Source organism: Musa acuminata, chromosome BXJ3-6 (genome assembly GCF_036884655.1).
Source record: "Musa acuminata AAA Group cultivar baxijiao chromosome BXJ3-6, Cavendish_Baxijiao_AAA, whole genome shotgun sequence".
Classification (NCBI taxonomy): domain Eukaryota; kingdom Viridiplantae; phylum Streptophyta; class Magnoliopsida; order Zingiberales; family Musaceae; genus Musa; species Musa acuminata.
In genome coordinates, this window is record NC_088354.1 from 5,968,901 (window position 1) to 5,987,548 (window position 18,648).

At 37.6% G+C, this 18,648-nt stretch overlaps 2 protein-coding genes across 2 annotated transcripts; one reads left to right on the forward strand and one right to left on the reverse strand.

The window, feature by feature from the left end:
• Positions 1-116: 116 nt before the first annotated feature.
• LOC103987169 (leucine-rich repeat receptor protein kinase HPCA1) lies at positions 117-5,232 on the reverse strand. Its single transcript, XM_065155045.1, has 19 exons — positions 5,023-5,232; positions 4,440-4,560; positions 4,292-4,363; positions 4,128-4,202; positions 3,965-4,036; positions 3,728-3,889; positions 3,577-3,651; positions 3,421-3,492; positions 3,267-3,338; positions 3,108-3,176; positions 2,929-3,003; positions 2,772-2,843; positions 2,552-2,683; positions 1,963-2,450; positions 1,692-1,844; positions 1,481-1,617; positions 1,186-1,405; positions 858-1,093; positions 117-764 (listed from the first exon to the last, which is right to left on the reverse strand). Exons 1-19 carry the CDS (start codon positions 5,108-5,110, stop codon positions 297-299), a joined length of 2,859 nt encoding a protein of 952 aa, XP_065011117.1. The 5' UTR covers positions 5,111-5,232; the 3' UTR covers positions 117-296.
• Positions 5,233-7,776: 2,544 nt separating this feature from the next.
• On the forward strand, positions 7,777-13,413 carry LOC135640107 (ABC transporter B family member 29, chloroplastic-like). The gene is made up of 10 exons (XM_065154244.1): positions 7,777-8,478; positions 8,590-8,676; positions 8,765-8,872; positions 9,013-9,279; positions 10,142-10,225; positions 10,489-10,705; positions 10,848-10,933; positions 11,975-12,162; positions 12,263-12,392; positions 13,033-13,413. The coding sequence occupies exons 1-10, from the start codon at positions 7,846-7,848 to the stop codon at positions 13,183-13,185; spliced, it is 1,953 nt and encodes a 650-aa protein (XP_065010316.1). The 5' UTR covers positions 7,777-7,845; the 3' UTR covers positions 13,186-13,413.
• The last annotated feature ends 5,235 nt before the right edge of the window (positions 13,414-18,648 follow it).

The following is an 18,648-nucleotide window of genomic DNA, read 5'->3' on the forward strand; positions in this document are numbered from 1 at the left end:
TCGATCGGATAACCGATCCATTAGATAGATTTGAATCATTAGCTCAAAATACTTAAACGGAAGTCAAGATAATGAACTTTTTTAGTCCTTATAAATTCATTCAAATCTACACTTACTTTCGATACGAGACTAAACTAGAATATTATTTATGCAAACAATTGTTAAGTATTTAGCACTCAGACTAACACCATCCGAATCATATACAGCACACAATTCAAAGACTCTCAAACGAGCACACAATCTATATCCACATGGCCGACTTAGATCTTGAACTCAAGATGCAGCTTCCCTTCCTCTCATTTGGGCTCCACTTTTGGTGAGTACGGCCCGCCGCTGTAGTCAAAGGAAACATCACTTTGGTAAGGATGGCTCCTGCGTTCCCCTCCGAAGCTTGCAGAGTTTGATTCAGATGCAATGTACGGGTTCATGCCGGCCAACACCATGATGTTCTCGATCTCCTTCGCCACCTCGCTCATCCATGGCCGGTCGGCGCTCGAATCCTCCACGCACTTCATCGCCAACTCCACGAATCGATCGAGTCCCGGCAGCGTGCTGTTAATGCAGACGGCAGGATCGAGAAGCTCACGGAGGTCGTGCAGGTCCGGCGACTTGTTGATGGCGTTCCTCACCTCCCTCACGATGAATCTCCCACGCTCTATCGGCTTCCTCGCCGTCACAAGCTCCAACAGCAGAACGCCGAAGCTGTACACGTCGCTCTTCTCCGTCAAGTGCTGGGTCATGTAGTACTCAGGATCCAAGTATCCCTGCAACAAGAACAAGCATTTGTTGTTCTTTGAGATCCTAAGGTGGATTCTCACAGCGACATGATCTCAAGTTCCACTGTATCCTGCACTCACCATCGTGCCTTTTACTTGCGTGGTGATGTAGCCTTTCAAGTCGTCGTTCAGTGGTTTGCAGAGACCGAAATCAGAAACCTTTGCGTTGAGATGGTGGTCGAGAAGGATGTTGTTGGACTTGACATCCCTATGGATTATTCTGGGGTTTGCGAGCTCATGCAGGTAGGTGAGACCTCTGGCTGCATCGAGTGCTATTCGTAGTCTCTTCTTCCAATCCAAGTGAACTCCAGATTTCCCTGAACGTTTGCAGTGGCAAATCTCAGATCAGAACACAAAGAACCATCTGTGTCTGCTTGTTCATGGAGTGAGGAAGAAGGCAAGAAAGTACCTGAAAGACTATCTCTTAGCGAGCCATTAGGGATGTACTCATACACCAGTATCTGTTCATTGTGGTCGAAGCAGAAGCCAACAAGGCCCACAAGGTTCCTGTGATGGACTCTGCTCAACATCTCTATCTCAGTCTTGAATTCATGTTCACCCTGCAAAGATCCTTGTTGAGCTCTCTTTACAGCAATCAGTTGCCCATCATCCAGTGCTCCTCGGTAGACCTGTAAGCATCAAGTCATTGGACTTCAATACTTGCTAAGATTCACTGAGACTGAAGACAAAAGTGTGCAGATTACTTTTCCATAGCTTCCGGTCCCGAGCACATTCGCTTCTGAGAAGTTGTTCGTGCACTTGGTTAGTTCTTCAAACGAAAACAATCTTGATCCTTTCAGCTGTGGGACGCCACTGCCACCTTGGCTAGGATACCATGATCCTGTCCAGAGCATGAGAGAATGTCAAGTTGGGGTCTGCAACACCTGAGAAGAGTAGAAGCTGCCACTTCCTTACCAGAAGGCAGACTTTGTTCTGTGGCCTTCTTAACCTTTCTTCGTCGTCGTCGAATTGCGAAAATGATCAAACCTGCTAGCACAGAGGCAAGAAGCAATCCTCCAACTGTAATTCCTGCTATCAAACCTGCATTTTTCGATTTCGAACCTGATTCTGCTCCCATGAGGAGTGACATATCAAAATATCATGTATCAGATTGATTCAGTATCAACGTTAGATATCGGAAATTTGTTGACAGAAAAAGATAGGATGTATGGACAAGTAATTTTACCAGCAAAACTTGGATATGGTTTGGCAATGAAATAATAAGGCCCAAAACCAGGAGGAGCCTTGAAAGTGGTGTTGCTGAATAGGTTTGCAAGTAGAACAACCTCAGGCTCATCAAAGTGAACTTTGCTAGAAGGGAAGATCCACATATCAACTTCGAAGTAATTGTAGAGATTTATTTTTGGGTTTTGCAGGGACAGGGAGCCGACAGGAACCTGGTTGTCCTGAAATGACCCGTAAAGATATCTCTCTAGAGTCTGATAGTATGTGTAGTTCTCTGTATTGGAGAAGGTCAAGAATCTGAAAACAATGGTGCCCTCAAATGGATATGAACAGATGCAATTGGGGCTCATCTCCTGATCTGAGGTGCAGACACTGGCTCCACAGTTTTGCATGGGAGTCGAATACGTGGCTGCCGGATTCGATTGCTGTGCAACATCGCAATACTTGCTTACTGATCCCTGTTGATCGCAGTAAGGATTACCTTCAAGTCTGTGAATCCCAAACATGAAGCAGGAGAAAAGAAAGTTATCTGAGACCATAAAACAAACATTTCAAGTGCAAAGAACAAATGTCGAGCGCAAGCATCTTACATCAGTTCATTAGAGTACCCTCCATAATACAGTTCTTGAACCCTATTGTCCTGCACATCGACAAGAGTAAGCTGCTTGCTGTATTGACTGCCCAGGTCCAGTGTGCCATTGATGAGGTTGCTCCTCAGCCGTCTGCCCCGAACAAAATCCTCAGCTCAACAGCTCAAATCATAGTCTCACAAGGCAAAACGAAACGGTGGAACACATGAATCATACTTACGCCTTCTGCATTTGGGGAAAGCCGAAAAGAGATGCCGGTATTTGCCCTGAAACCTTCAAGAACTCCAACATTCTGCAACCAGAAAGGATGGCAAGTCATAGAAAGAAATGTATGGTATCTGCCATGCATGGAGAGGAGGATATAGAGCGATCGATACAAGGTCGTCAATGATGGCAAGGTGGAGAACCAAGGTGGAACATCTGATACATCAAATGAGTTGTTGCTCAAATCCCTGCACAACAATTATCATGGTTGGTGCAGCAGGTGAGTGAAGACAGCCGAGTCACAGCAAATCATCAAAGATGTCAATCTAACACAATATATGTATGTACTCACACATAGGCAAGCGCATCCATTCCTGTAAGGTTCGGCAAGGGGCCACTGAGCTGGTTGTTTGATAGTTGCCTGAGAAGCAAATGTGATAGATACTCTTCAAAGCACTACAATTGCAGCAAAGAAGAGGCCTGCTGCATGCTGAAAGAAAGAAGCACTCACAGTTCTGCAAGTTTGGTCAGGTTATTGAGGTTGGAAGGAACAGCTCCAGTCAATTGATTCCTGTCAAGCCGCCTGCGTAGAACATGTATCAGACATCAGATGCGATTGTGCACAGTGTTCATTGCCTATACTGTCACTTCATTCATCCACTCACAAAGCTTCCAAAGTATCCAGGACTCCAATGGTTTCCGGAATGCTGCCTGTCAATTTGTTGCTATCAAAGAGCCTGTGCACAGAAACTGATCACTGGCTTGCAAAGAAGCAATCTTACTCTAGAGAGAGAGAGAGAGAGAGAGAGAGAGCATCATACACATGGCGAACACTGGTATTTGATTGGAAGAGTTCAGGTGGGATGGGGCCGGATAAATTGTTCTTTCCAAAATGGCTGAAACCCAGAAGCAAATTGCTCACTCAAATTGTTGGAAGTCATGATCAAAAGCAAAAGATATGTCGTCACATACAAATGCTGGCATTTCTTGAGCATGTCCAGGCCAAGGTTTGTGCCATCGGAGACAGGGATAGACCCAGAGATCTCGTTGTCTGTGATATCAAACCAGATCAACGATGACAGATTCCCGAGCTCTCCAGGAATGGATCCACGTAACTTGTTGGAGTTCAGAGATCTGCAAAACCAAGTGTAAGATCCTCTGATTCACTTCAACGGTAGTGGGCAAACTGTGATGAGTTCTGGAGCTCACAGAAACGCCAGACGTGAAAGCTTTCCCAACTCCGGTGGAATGAAGCCACTGAAGCTGCAACCAACAAGGACCCTGGGTAGAACAAGACAGGAAAGCTTCAGTTCTGAGGTTTAACTACACATTTCAATCACGCAGCAATTTTTATTGGCCATTCATTACTTACAATCTTCTCAGCTTCACCAAGTTCCCGATGGTTCTGGGAATTGGTCCACCCAATCCTGGATTGAATGAGAGGTCCCTGGCACCATCGACGATGGAATTACAGTAGGTAAGATCTGCTGAGTGGACTGAATCTTCAATCTAAAATGCATGAACCAGTAAACTTACAGGTGCACCAACTCAGGCAGGTTCTGGATCTCGTCAGAGAGGCTCCCACTGATGCTCAACCCAGATAGCACTCTGGAGAACAACAAATGCCATCAAAACTTCCAGCTTCTGATGCTTAGGGGATGAAAGAAATCATTTCAGAACTCACATGTAGATGATGTGGGAATTGGAACAGTTGATTCCAACCCAGTTACTGCCACAAGGATCTGAGCCTGCCCAGTTTCCTGGACCGACCTGCCACTTGCTAGCCAGGCTTTGTAGAGCAAGAGCTATTTCAACAAGGAAAAGGCGCATAAGATGATTGTTTTTGAAAATACATCTTTAAGATGAAAAAAAATATCATAAAAGTACATCCAATTCAAGGATGTGGGTGTTGTTCATGTAGAATGATTTCAAGGAAAAACAAATAGATTTCTGAGAGATGGAAAGAACAAACAAGCTAAAACTTGAAATTTGATGTTGGCATTTACCCTCAAAACCTCTGCTGTAATTAAGGTCTGAGTATTATCCTAAACCGACATACCAAGAGAGCTCTAAACTTTGTGACTAGCTGAAGCAAGAAGAGTTTTCAGATAAATACAAGCTAGTTTGGGCTAAGAACCTGATGTGTAGTTAATTTTCCTTCATTTGTGCAATTGCAACAGCTACATGCCATGCACTGGACTCTATCAAAACCACAGTTACCAGAGAAAATGAAGACCTGGGAATCAAAGAAATAGCATATAACAGACCTTCATCAGGAAGTGTTTCTGCTGAAATGCATGAACTCCAAAGGTTTAGGATCAGCACTAGCACCAGATACCTCAGTTGCAGAGACATTGATTCTAAAGCTTTAACACCAAGATTCTTCTGGTGAATACCAAATGCAGGTTCTGAGCACTTTGAGCAATATTAATACCAGAGCTGAACTCCATCTTCTTCCATTGTCTGAGGGAGTAGTATGATAAGAACTACAATTCCATTCTATAATCAGCTATAAACTTTCTCATCTGACTTTGAGTACAAAATATGTACCTCTGGCACAATTGTTTTTGCTGAACATTTCTTTGGACCAATTGGAGACTTGCCTTGGATGCAAAAGCTTCATGTCATGTTTGATTGTTTCAGCATTTCCCCCACCTTCTCTGAATCATTTGTTTATTGCCAGTATCATAAACTAAAGATTTGGGGTTTGGCTGTAGTCTTCCATCAACAGAAAAAAAAAGTCAGAAATCCCAAAACAAGTTGCAGCCTTAAACCAAGTCTTACACCATATTAGGTTACAATTGAAGTGAAAGTCAGCTCCTGTAATACAGACCTTATATTGTTCAGCCTAAGAATAAGGCAATCAATACTTGCAATGCACTAAGTCAATGTACATGGGATACTGGCATAACAAAAACAAGAACAAGAAAAGACAAACATTAGATATTGTAATAGCTACATCAAATGGCTGTGTAGAGTTGACCTTTTATGCATGTGATGTAAGCAATAGGAATGGAGTGGTTCATAAGTCAAGATGACTGTAATGATAGTGATGCATAATCCATGAGTGAGTTCAGGCCACTGAGAGATTTTAGATGGTGTCATTTAACTAAAGCTCAAGCTGAATGATTCAAAAGAGATACAGTTTCCGATAGAATCAGCTGATCCTATATTTTTGGATAAATGTGAGTCATCCACAATAAACAATGCTCCTTTATAATCCAATTCTTTGTAAACTTTAGTACCAAATGGTGAAAACTGTACATCAAGAAGACATGAGATAAGGATGAAGGAAACTTTCAAGGAAGTTACATCAGAATAACCTACTTTTTGTGACAAGTTGCTGAGTAATTTCCAATGCACACACATTCCCAGTTGGACAAGAAAGGAGAGAAGGCCTGAGGTTGTCATCCTGGCTTTTAGGTTCAGGCTACAGCCAAGTCAACTATTGTTAATTGTAAATATTTGATTGATCTATCACAAAAACAGCAATCAAAACACATCAAAGAAGCATCAAGTTCATGCTTTATGCAGTCAATGAACTGTTGAAAGCTTTTCTTGTTCTTGGTTTATTAGACAAACACATTGAGCCTTCTTTCCAGCACTGCATTAGAATAAAATACCAGAGCATATGTATTTCTGGTGATGTCTGCTGCCTTTCTCATCTGAGACAAGGAACTAGGTTTCCATGGCACAGATGGTTGACTCCTGAGATTGGGAGACAGTTCCAATGAGCCTGACAAAACTGGTTCCATGTTCAGTTTCTTTGCATTGTGATGACAAACTATTTGCTCAAGACAAAGTTACTTTGTTGTGATCATAAGCAACTTTCTCTTTTTTTCTCATTAGACCTTTGTTTCTTAGCACAATCTCATGTTCATAAACCCTAAAAAGAGTTGATTTACACCTAGTGAAGATAGTATTACTCTGCATTGTGATGAGAGACAACTTTAACCAGAGACAAGAGACTATTACTCTGCATTGAGATGAGAAAGAGACAAGTCTAATCTGATTCCAGCTTTTCTCATTTCAGGATGGATGGCATTAAACCTCTTACTGTTGCCAATCTGATTTCTTCACTGAACAAATGTTCTTCTCTTCTCCACACTCATATAAGAACAAGATGATCATCTTACTCTTATCACAGCACCATCAACAGCCAATCTTTCCATCAAACAGGAGACTTCTTATTGATGATTAGGAAAAGAGAGAGAGGAAAGAAGTTTTTTCCCAGCCATTTTGCAGTGTGAGGACATGCAAAACCACTGTGTAGTTCCATTTCTAATGGTTTGGATAAGGTTGAATCAATACTTATAGATGAATAATGGATGTATATGTTATTATTTTTTGTCAATTCAATAGAAACATTAGTATTTTGATACATGATATAGTTATAATATATATATATATATATATATATATATATATATATATATATATATATATAACTAAATATATACTGTATTATTAAGCAAAAAAGAAAAAAATTGAACTATAAATTTGGAAAAAGAAACTTCTAAATGCAATCCTCTGACTAGTGTATTTGAATCTCATTATATCTTAAGAATGTTTTTCTTTATTTTAATTTAAAAATTATCAAAATAATATCCTTCATGATCATATTCGAGATCTGTTTACAACATCAGAATTAGATATTAGAAATAGTGACCAAGCAGGAAATTTAAATTAGGATTAACTATAAATTCGATTAGGAGTAGATAATATATATATACATAATTTAGGATTAATTATTAAAAATCATTTTTTTAGTATTTTGGAATTCTCATTAGTGAAAGTATCATTTGATATTTCGTACGGAATCTCAGCAGTTGTGCACGCGGAAAGCATCGCAGGGTCCGATGCCCAGATGTGGATCCGGTGGACCTCTCTTGGCACAGTCGACCCAAACTCAGCCAACCGCAGAGGCTGGGTCGGAAGTAAGCTGTTTGACTGGCAATGGACCCCACATTTACAAGTAAAGACAATTGGATGTTTAGGTAGACGGCGCTCTGGATTGCGTACCGAATCAGCACAAGCCGGACCCAATTTCCACAACCCCGACCGGCGTTTCGTAGGCGACGTCGGCCGCCATGCTTCTCCGTTCCGCCGTCGCTCCGCCGTCTTGTCACCCTCTTCTCTCCACTTCCCTCTTCTACGGCCCTTCCAGAACCCTAACCCTAACCCGAACAACGCCTCGTCGCTTCCCTTCCCTACTCTCATCTTCCATTGCCCCTTCCCAGCCCTTGCCTCTCTTGGCCGTCGCCGCCTCACGCGAGTCCCATCCACGGATCATTACCCTCCCCTTTCCCTTCTCCTCCCCGCTCTTCCAGATCGCGCCCTTTCTCCGTGTCGAGTGGGAGGCTGTCCTGAAGGGATGGCTCTGCAGCATCGTCGCCGTCAGCTGCCTCTGCCGCGCCGTTCCCAAACTCGGCTACCTGCCATCCCTCCTGGCTGACATCCGCTCCCCGCTGGTGCTCCGAGAGGGGGCCGTTCTCGCCGCGCTGGCCTGCGCACGCTCCGCCGCTGCCTACCTGCAGCAGGCGTACCTGTTGGAAGCCTCTACGCGGTCCGTGTGGAGGCTCAGGGTTCACGTCTTCGATCGGGTGCTTCAAAGAGACATGGCGTTCTTCGAGGGCAAGGATGCCATTCTGGCAGGGGATGTCGCATATAGGATGACCGCCGAGGCGGCCGATGTTTCCGATGCTCTGCATGCCCTCTTGAATGTAAGCTTTCTATCAGGAAAAGGGTTTGCCATTATCGCCGTCGTACTTGGCGTTGGTTAACATGATATCTAGTTGCTCTATGTCAATCCATTTTGCTTGATTCCAATGTAGACTACGGTGCCGAACGCTTTGCAATTGGTGGCAATGGCTACTCAGATGGTGGCTGTCAGCCCATTGCTTTCGCTTTTAACGGCATTGGTGAGTAAAGCATGGTGGATCTTGCTATAGCTCTGTTATGTGTTTTTGTTGTTGATCAGAATTGCTATCTGTGTGTGCATTTTTGTAGGCCATTCCATGTGTGTTGCTTGCCATCGCATATCTCGGTGAGATCCTTCGGAAGATATCTAAGAAAACAAACTTGTCCTCCGCTAGACTCTCGGCCTACCTAAATGAGGTATATTTAATATCATTAGCAGAAATTTTTGGATGGATTCCTTTGCTTGTATTTTGTCATTAATGAAGAAAAGAAATTATGTTCATTTGACCGTCGCACTAGAATCACTGATGACCTGGAATTTTGGTTGAACTTTCTAGGTACTTCCATCGATGCTTGTTGTAAAGGCCAATGTTGGAGAACCAAAGGAGAGCTTGCGATTTCAGAGGCTTGCCTATGATAATCTGGTATATCAACTGAAGAAGAAGAAAATGAAAGCACTCATACCTCAACTTGTGCAAGCCTTATATGTAGGAGGGCTGCTAGTTCTTTGTGCTGGTTCGGTGGTAGTCTCCAGGAATTCCTGTGACTGTTCGAGTTTTCTCTCATTTGTAACGGCACTGACACTTCTCATTGAGCCTATTAAGGTACGTAACCATCTTAGTGGTGTACCGCTAATTTACACTTTGGGATAACATGCATCCTAAATAACACCACTGAAGTGTACTGCTATTTATGGAATCAGCCCCACTATGAAACATTTTGAAGATTCTTTGAGCCGTCGATTACTAGGTCAATGCTCTTACCAAGAAGCAAGTTTCCAACATACTGATTTTTGGGTTATTATGTATGGCAGGTCTGCATGCAATTGATTGATGAGCATTTACTGATGAAATCATTCCTCGCAAATTTTCTTAACAGAAGCAACCGTGGTGGCAAACTTTAATAAGCATGTGTTAGTGAAGGATATCAAGGAAGTGAATGCCTTTGTGCAATATGCAGATATTCTTGAGTGTGTATCAGAATGTGTTCTTGCTTAATGGCATCAAAACAACATTAATTTGTGATGACCACCTCAGAAATATGGGGCCAACTTTATGTTCTGAGATAGACAGAGTTCATATAACCCTAAAAAATTTTAGATTACTGTTGATGAAAAATGACTTGTTACATTTATTTTCCTTTCTTTACAGGCTATGATTATCTGATCATGGCGTCCATGTTTTTTGCATTATCAGAGAGCTAACAGCTATGTATAAGAAGATAAGCCTTTTATATCAAACATCTTTCTCTAGCTTACATGTTTATACATGAGCATGTGAACATGAAAACACAGCTCAGGAACGTGGCCTTTTTTTTTTTTAATTCTTGAACCATTAATAGGAAGCTAGTTTGGCACTTGACGAGCGGATGGTGATGGTATTCGATGCTTATTGTTTATCTCTTTTTGTTCATTCTCCATGAAGTATTTTCTTTATGAATGTTATGTGTAGCTTTTGAAACTTATAGGGTGTGGGGAAAGCATACAATGAACTGAAGCAAGGAGAGCCAGCAATAGAACGCCTGTTGGATCTGACAAGGTTCAAACCCAAGGTATTTATCATCATAGGATACCACCTATGTTCCGCAAATTTAACATATTGTGCATCCTCTAGTTAGAGTTATTTGCAGTACTGTAAGAGTTTTAAGTCATTAAGCACAATTGCTTACTGATCTCTAAGAAGTTACAGGTCCATATCATGCTAATGTATAGTCAGAACATCTCGGAGATTAAGCATAACTTCTAGTTTGTGGCATATTTTATTTGTTTGGTGTGTACCTTCATATACTTGTTATTGATTGCTTTTTGAATTTAGGTGACCGAGAAATCAGATGCTATTGATTTGGGCTATGTCGATGGAGACATAAAGTTCTGTGGTGTTTCATTTAGATATGGAGATGACATGCCATATATCCTTGATGGACTGAATCTCCACATAAGACCAGGGGAGCGGGTTGCACTCGTTGGGCCATCTGGAGGAGGAAAGACAACTCTCAGCAAACTGCTCCTTCGCCTATATGATCCTCAATGTGGTTGGTGATCTATACTGCTTCTTCATGAATAATTAATTGCCAATTCTAAAAAAGTCAAAGTTTGCTAGGTCTCTTGAACGTATATATGCTTTGTCTGTTAAGTAGAATTCCATATCTTAAGCTATGTGTATCTTGTTTCTAGGGTCTATTCTTGTGGACAATCACAACATTCAAGATATCAAATTGAGAAGTTTGAGAAAACACATTGCTATTGTGTCACAGGAATCAGTAAGTCTATGAACTTCTTTCTTTGAAGAGATCGGAAATGTATGGCTCTAGTCATTGTTTAGCATCATGATATACATTCTAAAGATATGCTTGTTTATTGTACTTGGACAAATTACCATAGCCACCTATGGTAGGTAGAAAAGCTCATTGAAAGATATTGGACTAAAAAGGACTGATTTTGTTGCTTGATCCTTGCAAAACTTTCCAGAATCATATTTTCAAGATATGAAGATAAGTATAGCATGCATCTTGGTTGAAATTTACCACAAAATAACCAGCATATTATTATTAGGTAAGAATGCATCTGGAAAGTCTATGGATGATGACTTTTCATGCTCCAGATAAGTTAGAGGATTAGCCAAAACTGTCTGTATGTATGAAAATAATAAACACTAGATTTGTTGTGATAATATTACTCGAAACATCCACATGAATGCACAAAGATATAGAGCAAATTTTGATGAGATTTTAGTTGTCTGTCAAGTTTTGCATATTGGTCATTGAACTAGTATAGAGACAATGTTAAGGTAGCAGTAGATAAGTTACAGCTTGAATCACAACAGGAGGGGAAAAAATGAGAATATGGCAGAAAGAAGTTAGCCGAGTTAATGGTTTCTAGTGATGTGTGAGCAACTAATGTTCTACTTTTCTGTTTTTTTTTTCTTGACCTCTTAATTCTTAGTTATATCCAATAGTGTCACATGGATATATGCTGACCCTGCATTTGTTACTGTATGTGAGCTCTGGGCGAGGCTTGATCTGCACAAGTCTCCGTTGGTGGTCCATTTCCAAAGACAAGGCTAACACCTTTTTCATGTTTAGCTTCAAGTAGCAGATGCATGTTTGTCTTGCAACATCAATATGGGCATCATCCTTTTACTGTTGACTGAAAAATTAGATCTACTTAGCAACTGACAGTAACAGATGACTTCTTTATTAACACGAGCCCAGAAAATGGGCATGCATATCATTGCATGTCATTTCATGTTAAACACTATGGTTTCTGTTTTCTTATATTAATGTCCAATTTTTGTGTTTTAGATGCTCTTTTCAGGAACAGTGGCTGAAAATATTGGCTATAGGGATTTAACAGGACAAATCAACCAGGAGAATGTTGAAAATGCTGCTAGGATTGCTAATGCTGATGAATTCATTGCAAAACTTGCAAAAGGCTATGCAACTAATATTGGACAAGGCGGCTCTCGTCTTAGTGGAGGTCAAAAACAGAGGTGAATAAATTGTTAAGTGTATTTGTGTTTAGCACTGATACCAAATGTTGGGAAAGTTCTCATGGCATATACATATGGAACTTTTTTCACTTGTTAACAGGATAGCCATTGCAAGAGCACTGTATCAGGAAGCATCAATACTAATTTTGGATGAAGCAACTTCCGCTTTGGATAGTAGGTCTGAGCTGCTTGTCAGACAAGCCTTGGAGCATTTAATGGCAAATCACACTGTAAGTCTTTAAAATATCCAATCTTGTGAAGATGTGTATTCATTACTTTTTGCTGAATTTTCAGTTCATTCAGCATCAATATCAAGATATATACTCACATCACATGCTCTGCGTGAGTCAAATAGGAAGCTTTTCTCTTGAGAATAAAATGTAGATAAGTCTTTGATTCTGCTAAAGCAATTGTCTAATTTTCCTATATGGCAAATGGAATGCTGATTAACTCGTGTCGTATTTGGTTCTTAAAATTAATAAAAATTTCAGATGATCCAATATAGTAAAAAATGCTAGTTGTGGATTTACGATGAAGATTTCATTGCACAGAAACATTTGAGATTGGATATTGCAATTTCTTCAATTATCTATTCTTTTTCCATGGAAGTTGCTAAATCATCCATTAGACGAGTGCATGTCTCATAAATTCATGCTATAGTTTAGTTCTTATGCTTTTTTGTTTCTTCGTGCTGCTTATTAATGTTAGGCTTATGACCAAGAAAGAATTTGAGTTGCACAATTTCTTGCTTTACTGTAGCCCATCCAAAAAAAAAAACCTTTCATACTTTACATGCTCACATTTTCCTGGTGCATAAGTAATGTGTAATGGAATCATAAACCGCTATGATGTTATCCAATTGGATTTCAGGTTTTGATAATTGCGCATCGGCTGGAGACAGTTCAAATGGCAGATAGAGTTCTTGTGTTGGATAGAGGCAAGCTGACAGAGGTCTCAAAGTCATCTTTCCTTGGACGAGGTAGTCACTGCGACTCGCATGCATTGAACGAGCACATTATTTGATGGAGAGAGCTTGAAGGAGATTGATTACACGACATATTTCATCGACGGCTGAACCATCCAATCTTTGGTGGATTTATATCCTCCACATTGCTCCAACTTAGGATAAGTTCTTGAGATTTACACATCACTCACGGCATTTTTTATCATTTATCCATATTATTTAATTAACTGTGGTATTTTGTGTGTATGTATCCATATATAAGAAGAAAACATTGATGAGATGAATCAGATATGGTGTGAATTGCTAAAGTTCACAATTTACTTTTGAACTACTAACATCCGATGCATGATTCTACTCGATGAACCCTAGATTTGTTAGATCACTATAGTTAACAAGAAGATGCATTCATCAGGAGAATAATCCTATGAACCATTTGAAGTTTTCCTTTAGACAATCAAGTGGCTAAATTACATGCTGACAATTAGTAGGTGTTCTCAAAGAAAATATAATCATATGATGATGAAATTATAATTCATTTTGATTATATATATATATATATACATGTATATATATATATCTTGTTTGGTATATCATCTAATTTATCTTGGTTTGAATGCCAAATATCAGTCTGTTAAAATTACCTCAAGTTGTGAGGTATTCTTGTGATATTAATCATCCTCCATGTTAATATAAAAGTAAACTCGTATAGCTCCTTAGAAAATTGATTAGATTTCGAAAATGATCCGAGTTTCACACGAATTATAATCATTATATCAATAGAAACACAAATTATATATATATATATATATATATATATATATATATATATATATATATATTATCCTCACTTAGTAACATGATTTGTGATGTCTATATTTCATAAATATGATAAATAATATACTCATGTTTTCAACGTTTAAAATTAAAATATATACTTTCCAAAAATATTATTTACAGTATTCTACGAGATGTGGATTGAACATATGTAAGCATCAATATTTATTTTAAGTATATTTTGTAATAAAAAGATATAGTTCATCAATGCAACAAGCCTAAGTATGTTAGTAGATTTGGGTATGATATTAAGTTACGGTAATAAACATGTATATAGTAATTAGAAGTGACGATTGAATTGTAATCTATATTAAGTGAATCTGAGTTTGACCATGACTAAAGTAAAGAAATTTAAATTTTAAATAACATGTACATAAAGGAAGTAATAAAAAATATAAATAAAAATGAAAATCAAATATGAGTGTTATACTAAAAATGTTGAGATATATTAGTGATTGGATGATGAGTTTCGATAAAAAATGTCATCTTTTTCAAATCAAATTAGACTCGAGAAGTTATTATAATATTAAAAGTATATTAATAATTTTTTTTTAAAATGAGACATAATGTGATTGAACCATAGACCTCAAAGCAACATCTTAAACACATGTATCTTATTATAGTCTCATCCTTCTTACTCACCTAATAACCTATAATCATTTTTCTCCTCCTATCATCTATTAGCTTTTCACCATGTCTTCATGGAGGTAAGAAAACACTAGCTCTTAAGTAGGTTGTGATAAGAAAATTTTAATTCTTCTTTTCATATACATATTATTTCAGTTTTATAGAATATAGGTTAATCTTTTCAACACTTTTGAGTAACCTAGGCTTCAAATTAATTTTTAATTTTTTAATATATTTTATATAAATCTCTTATAGTTCTAAGGAATTTTATTTTCAAAGTCTGATAATGTCTGATAATGTCCAAACATGAGAGGTTCATAATCTCATATTTTTAAAGGAATTTTATTTGAGCTGAATTGACCCCTTTAGGGATATGATTAGGTTTTGTTCTTTTGATATGTTTTAAAATATTCTCTTATAGTTCTATAAGATTGAATATAACCTATGTGTACTAAGATATGAGGTTTATAAGTTTATATAGTCTCAATCTAATTTTAATAAAATAAAATAAGTGTTGATAGTTGAATTGAGAAAATAGTTTGGCCTTCAAATGATTTTGTTTTCGGTTCAAATTTGATGTGTATTATAGTTTTATATATCTCCTATTTTATACAAATTTTATGATAATGTAATATTATTTGGTCAATTAGAATAGTAAAGTGAAATTATGCGATGGCTTGATTGATACTAATTAGTTCATATGATTATAAAGTAAATTATTAAAAAATTATAGTAAAATTTAGATGAATTTTCAGGTTGATTATAGTATATTTTAGAAGAAATTTTATCATTTTTTTATAAATTATTGCTATGAATTTATAAATGAATAATTCAAAAGATCGAGTTTTTAATTAAGATATATCATATCCCTACGCTCCTAATTTGATAGGTGTGTCACTCTCTATCAGAGTCAATAATTAAAATACGTGACGTATAATTGGCATCTTCATATTTAAGTTAAATTAGGTAAGTATAAGATTAATTCATTGAAAAATAGTGATCAAATAAATTACTATATTCATAATATATTTTAAAAGATATATTTTGAATAATATAAATATTAGGGTTAAGGTTCATTTTAGCTTGTGATTTTGATCATGGATCACTTAAACCCTTATAGTTTACTTATGTCTAAAATAACTTATATATTTTTTAAAAAATAATATATAAGCCCATTCTATCAAATCTAAGTTAATAGACATTAGAGTCTACTTATATCGCATGTTGACTCATAATAAACTATTAATATAATGATACGTATAATTTAAGTTTTAAAAAAAGTGTCTATTTTAGTCCTTATAGTTTTGTTTATGTCTAAAATAACCCATATATTTTTAAAAAACGTAGCATATAAGCCCCTCCCGTCAAGTTTGAGTTGATAAACATTAGAGTCTCCTTATGTGATATGTTGACTCACAATAAATCATTAATATAATGATATGTGTAATTTAAGTTTTTTAAAAAAACTCTATCTTGTCGAGGAAGAGAAAGTACCGGAGGCCGTAGCAGAGGACGAAGGCGGAGAGGCAAAGATAGGAGAGGCTAGAGGCGGAGGTGAGGGAGAGTTAGACCACCACGTCATAGGCACGATGGGTGGGGGCATAGAAGAGGATGAAGTAGGAGATAATGGGGACAAAGACACTCAAGAGGAGGAAGAGGGATTAAGAGACCATTGCATGTTGTCGAACTGATCGATGCACATCCATCTGAGGTAGGACCGGAAGCTCCTGAGATTGTCATCAGCGCGGGAGAGGTTGCGTGCGTATGACACTCTACTAGGCAGTAGCGGCTCAGTGCTGTTACTGGTGGTCGCTTCTATGACGACGCTTCATTTCGCCATTGATGGTGGTCTCAATTTTTTTAATTTAAATTACATATATTATTATTATTATTATTATTTAAATTACATATGTTATTATATGGAAACATATTCTAACATCTATTAACAGACTTAACAAAAGGGGCTTATATGTTATGTTTTTGAAAATGTAGGAGTTATTTTAGACACGAGCAAAACCATAATAGCTTAAGTGGTCCATGATCAAAACCACATGGGCTAAAATAGATTTTTTAAAAAAAAATCAATTATACGTATTATTATATTAATAATTTATTATGAGTCAACTTGTCACGTAAGCAAACTCTAACATTTATTAACTCAGACTTGACAGGAACGACTTGTATGCTATGTTTTTGAAAATGTATAGGTTATTTTAGACATAAACAAAATCATAAGGGCTTAAATGATCAATGACTAAAACTACAAGGGTTAAACTGGATCTTAATCTTAAATATACACTAGACATAAGCCTTAATGTATATATTATATAAGCATAATAATATATAAATTATGATAAAAATATATTGTATGTACATTCGATGTAAGAGTGCACAGATATATTACGATATACAATGTAGACATATGGTACAATGTGTGGGGTGGTAATACACGTATGTATTATAACATATGATATGAGAATATACATATATATTATGACGTGTAACGTGGAAGTGCACGTATATACTATAACATGTGATGTATGAATGCATATATATATATATATATATATATATATATATATATATATATATATATATATATATATATATATATATATATATATATATATATATATATATATATATATATATATATATATATATATATATATATATATAATGATAACATACAATGTGAGAGTGCATTATATGGGGTGTAGAAGTCTATGAATAATATATGATTCTTACATGTACATATAACTACTTTGAATTATTTTATTAATTTATTATGTATATACTGTGAGGTTATGCTTACTAATGAAATCATATGTTTATCATTAAATGTCTTATACCTATGATTTTAAAATGTTATATATAAAACATAATGCATATTCACCTAAATAAAACTATAAAGGTTTATACTTACTGAATGATTACTCACTATAAATATTATTTTATATTTAAATATATTAGTATCTCACCCAAATGATTGAGTAGAAAAATGAGCACGTGCGAGCCCATTTCAACATAGATACAAATGATTATCTATGAATATTTTTATGAGTATAAATTTTAGATATATTATATGTGTGTATTTTTTCTTATAGGTTATAATTATGCACGGATGTTAAAATCTTTTATGCATAAAGAAACCTTATTAAATATATTAATAAATTAATATATTTTATTTCTAAGATTATTTATTTATTTTACTATACTTCTATTAATATTAGTAATTAAACTGAAAAGTCACATCCTACCTTAGTGATAATATATGTAAGTTACATGTGAGAGTAGAAGTAAGGTGTTACATAAGCATACAAATTTATATTTCTAAAATAGAGCCCAATGAGATTATATAATAATTTATTGAGTCGATAATTATCATATATGTATTACTAATCTTGATAAGAAATCATAAACTAATCATATGTTTATGATTTGTAGGGAGGATGGTCTCTGCATGCGTCAAACCCACGTTGGCACTCTGTTGATTCCATGGCCTCTCAGTTGACCTGCTTCCCCTACGCTTTTATATACTCCGATGCTGCCCGGGCTTGGAGTTGATTCTCTTCTGGAAGAAGCAACGGAGGAACGAGAGAACAATGGGCAATGGCCGGTAGGCGTTTAGAACGTCGGCAAGTACCAAACTCAACCTTCCATTTGGCTCAACAGAGGCCGATCGCACGGCCAAAGCTCCAAAGCTGCCGCACTCTCTCTCCCGTCTTTCTTCGTCTTCGGCGTTGTCTTGTTGCCTTGTCTGATGTCGAAACGGCAGGTCGACCGCGAAGCACTCGCCTGCTGCGACGGGAGCGATCCGACGGTAGCCTACCGCACCGTGGACCTCCAGCTGGAGTCCATCGAGGCGCAGATCGGCCGCGGCGAGGGCGCCCTGACCAGAACATTCGCCCCCGTGCTTGAGCGCAAGGACTCCGCCAAGGCGCAGGCTCAGCAGCGGCTGCACGCCAACTCCATCCCCAACCCCAAGCTGCCGTCCTACTCGCAGCGCTTCTCCGGCTGCCTTCAGACCATCCTCCCTGGCATCGACCTCGGCCCCAAGT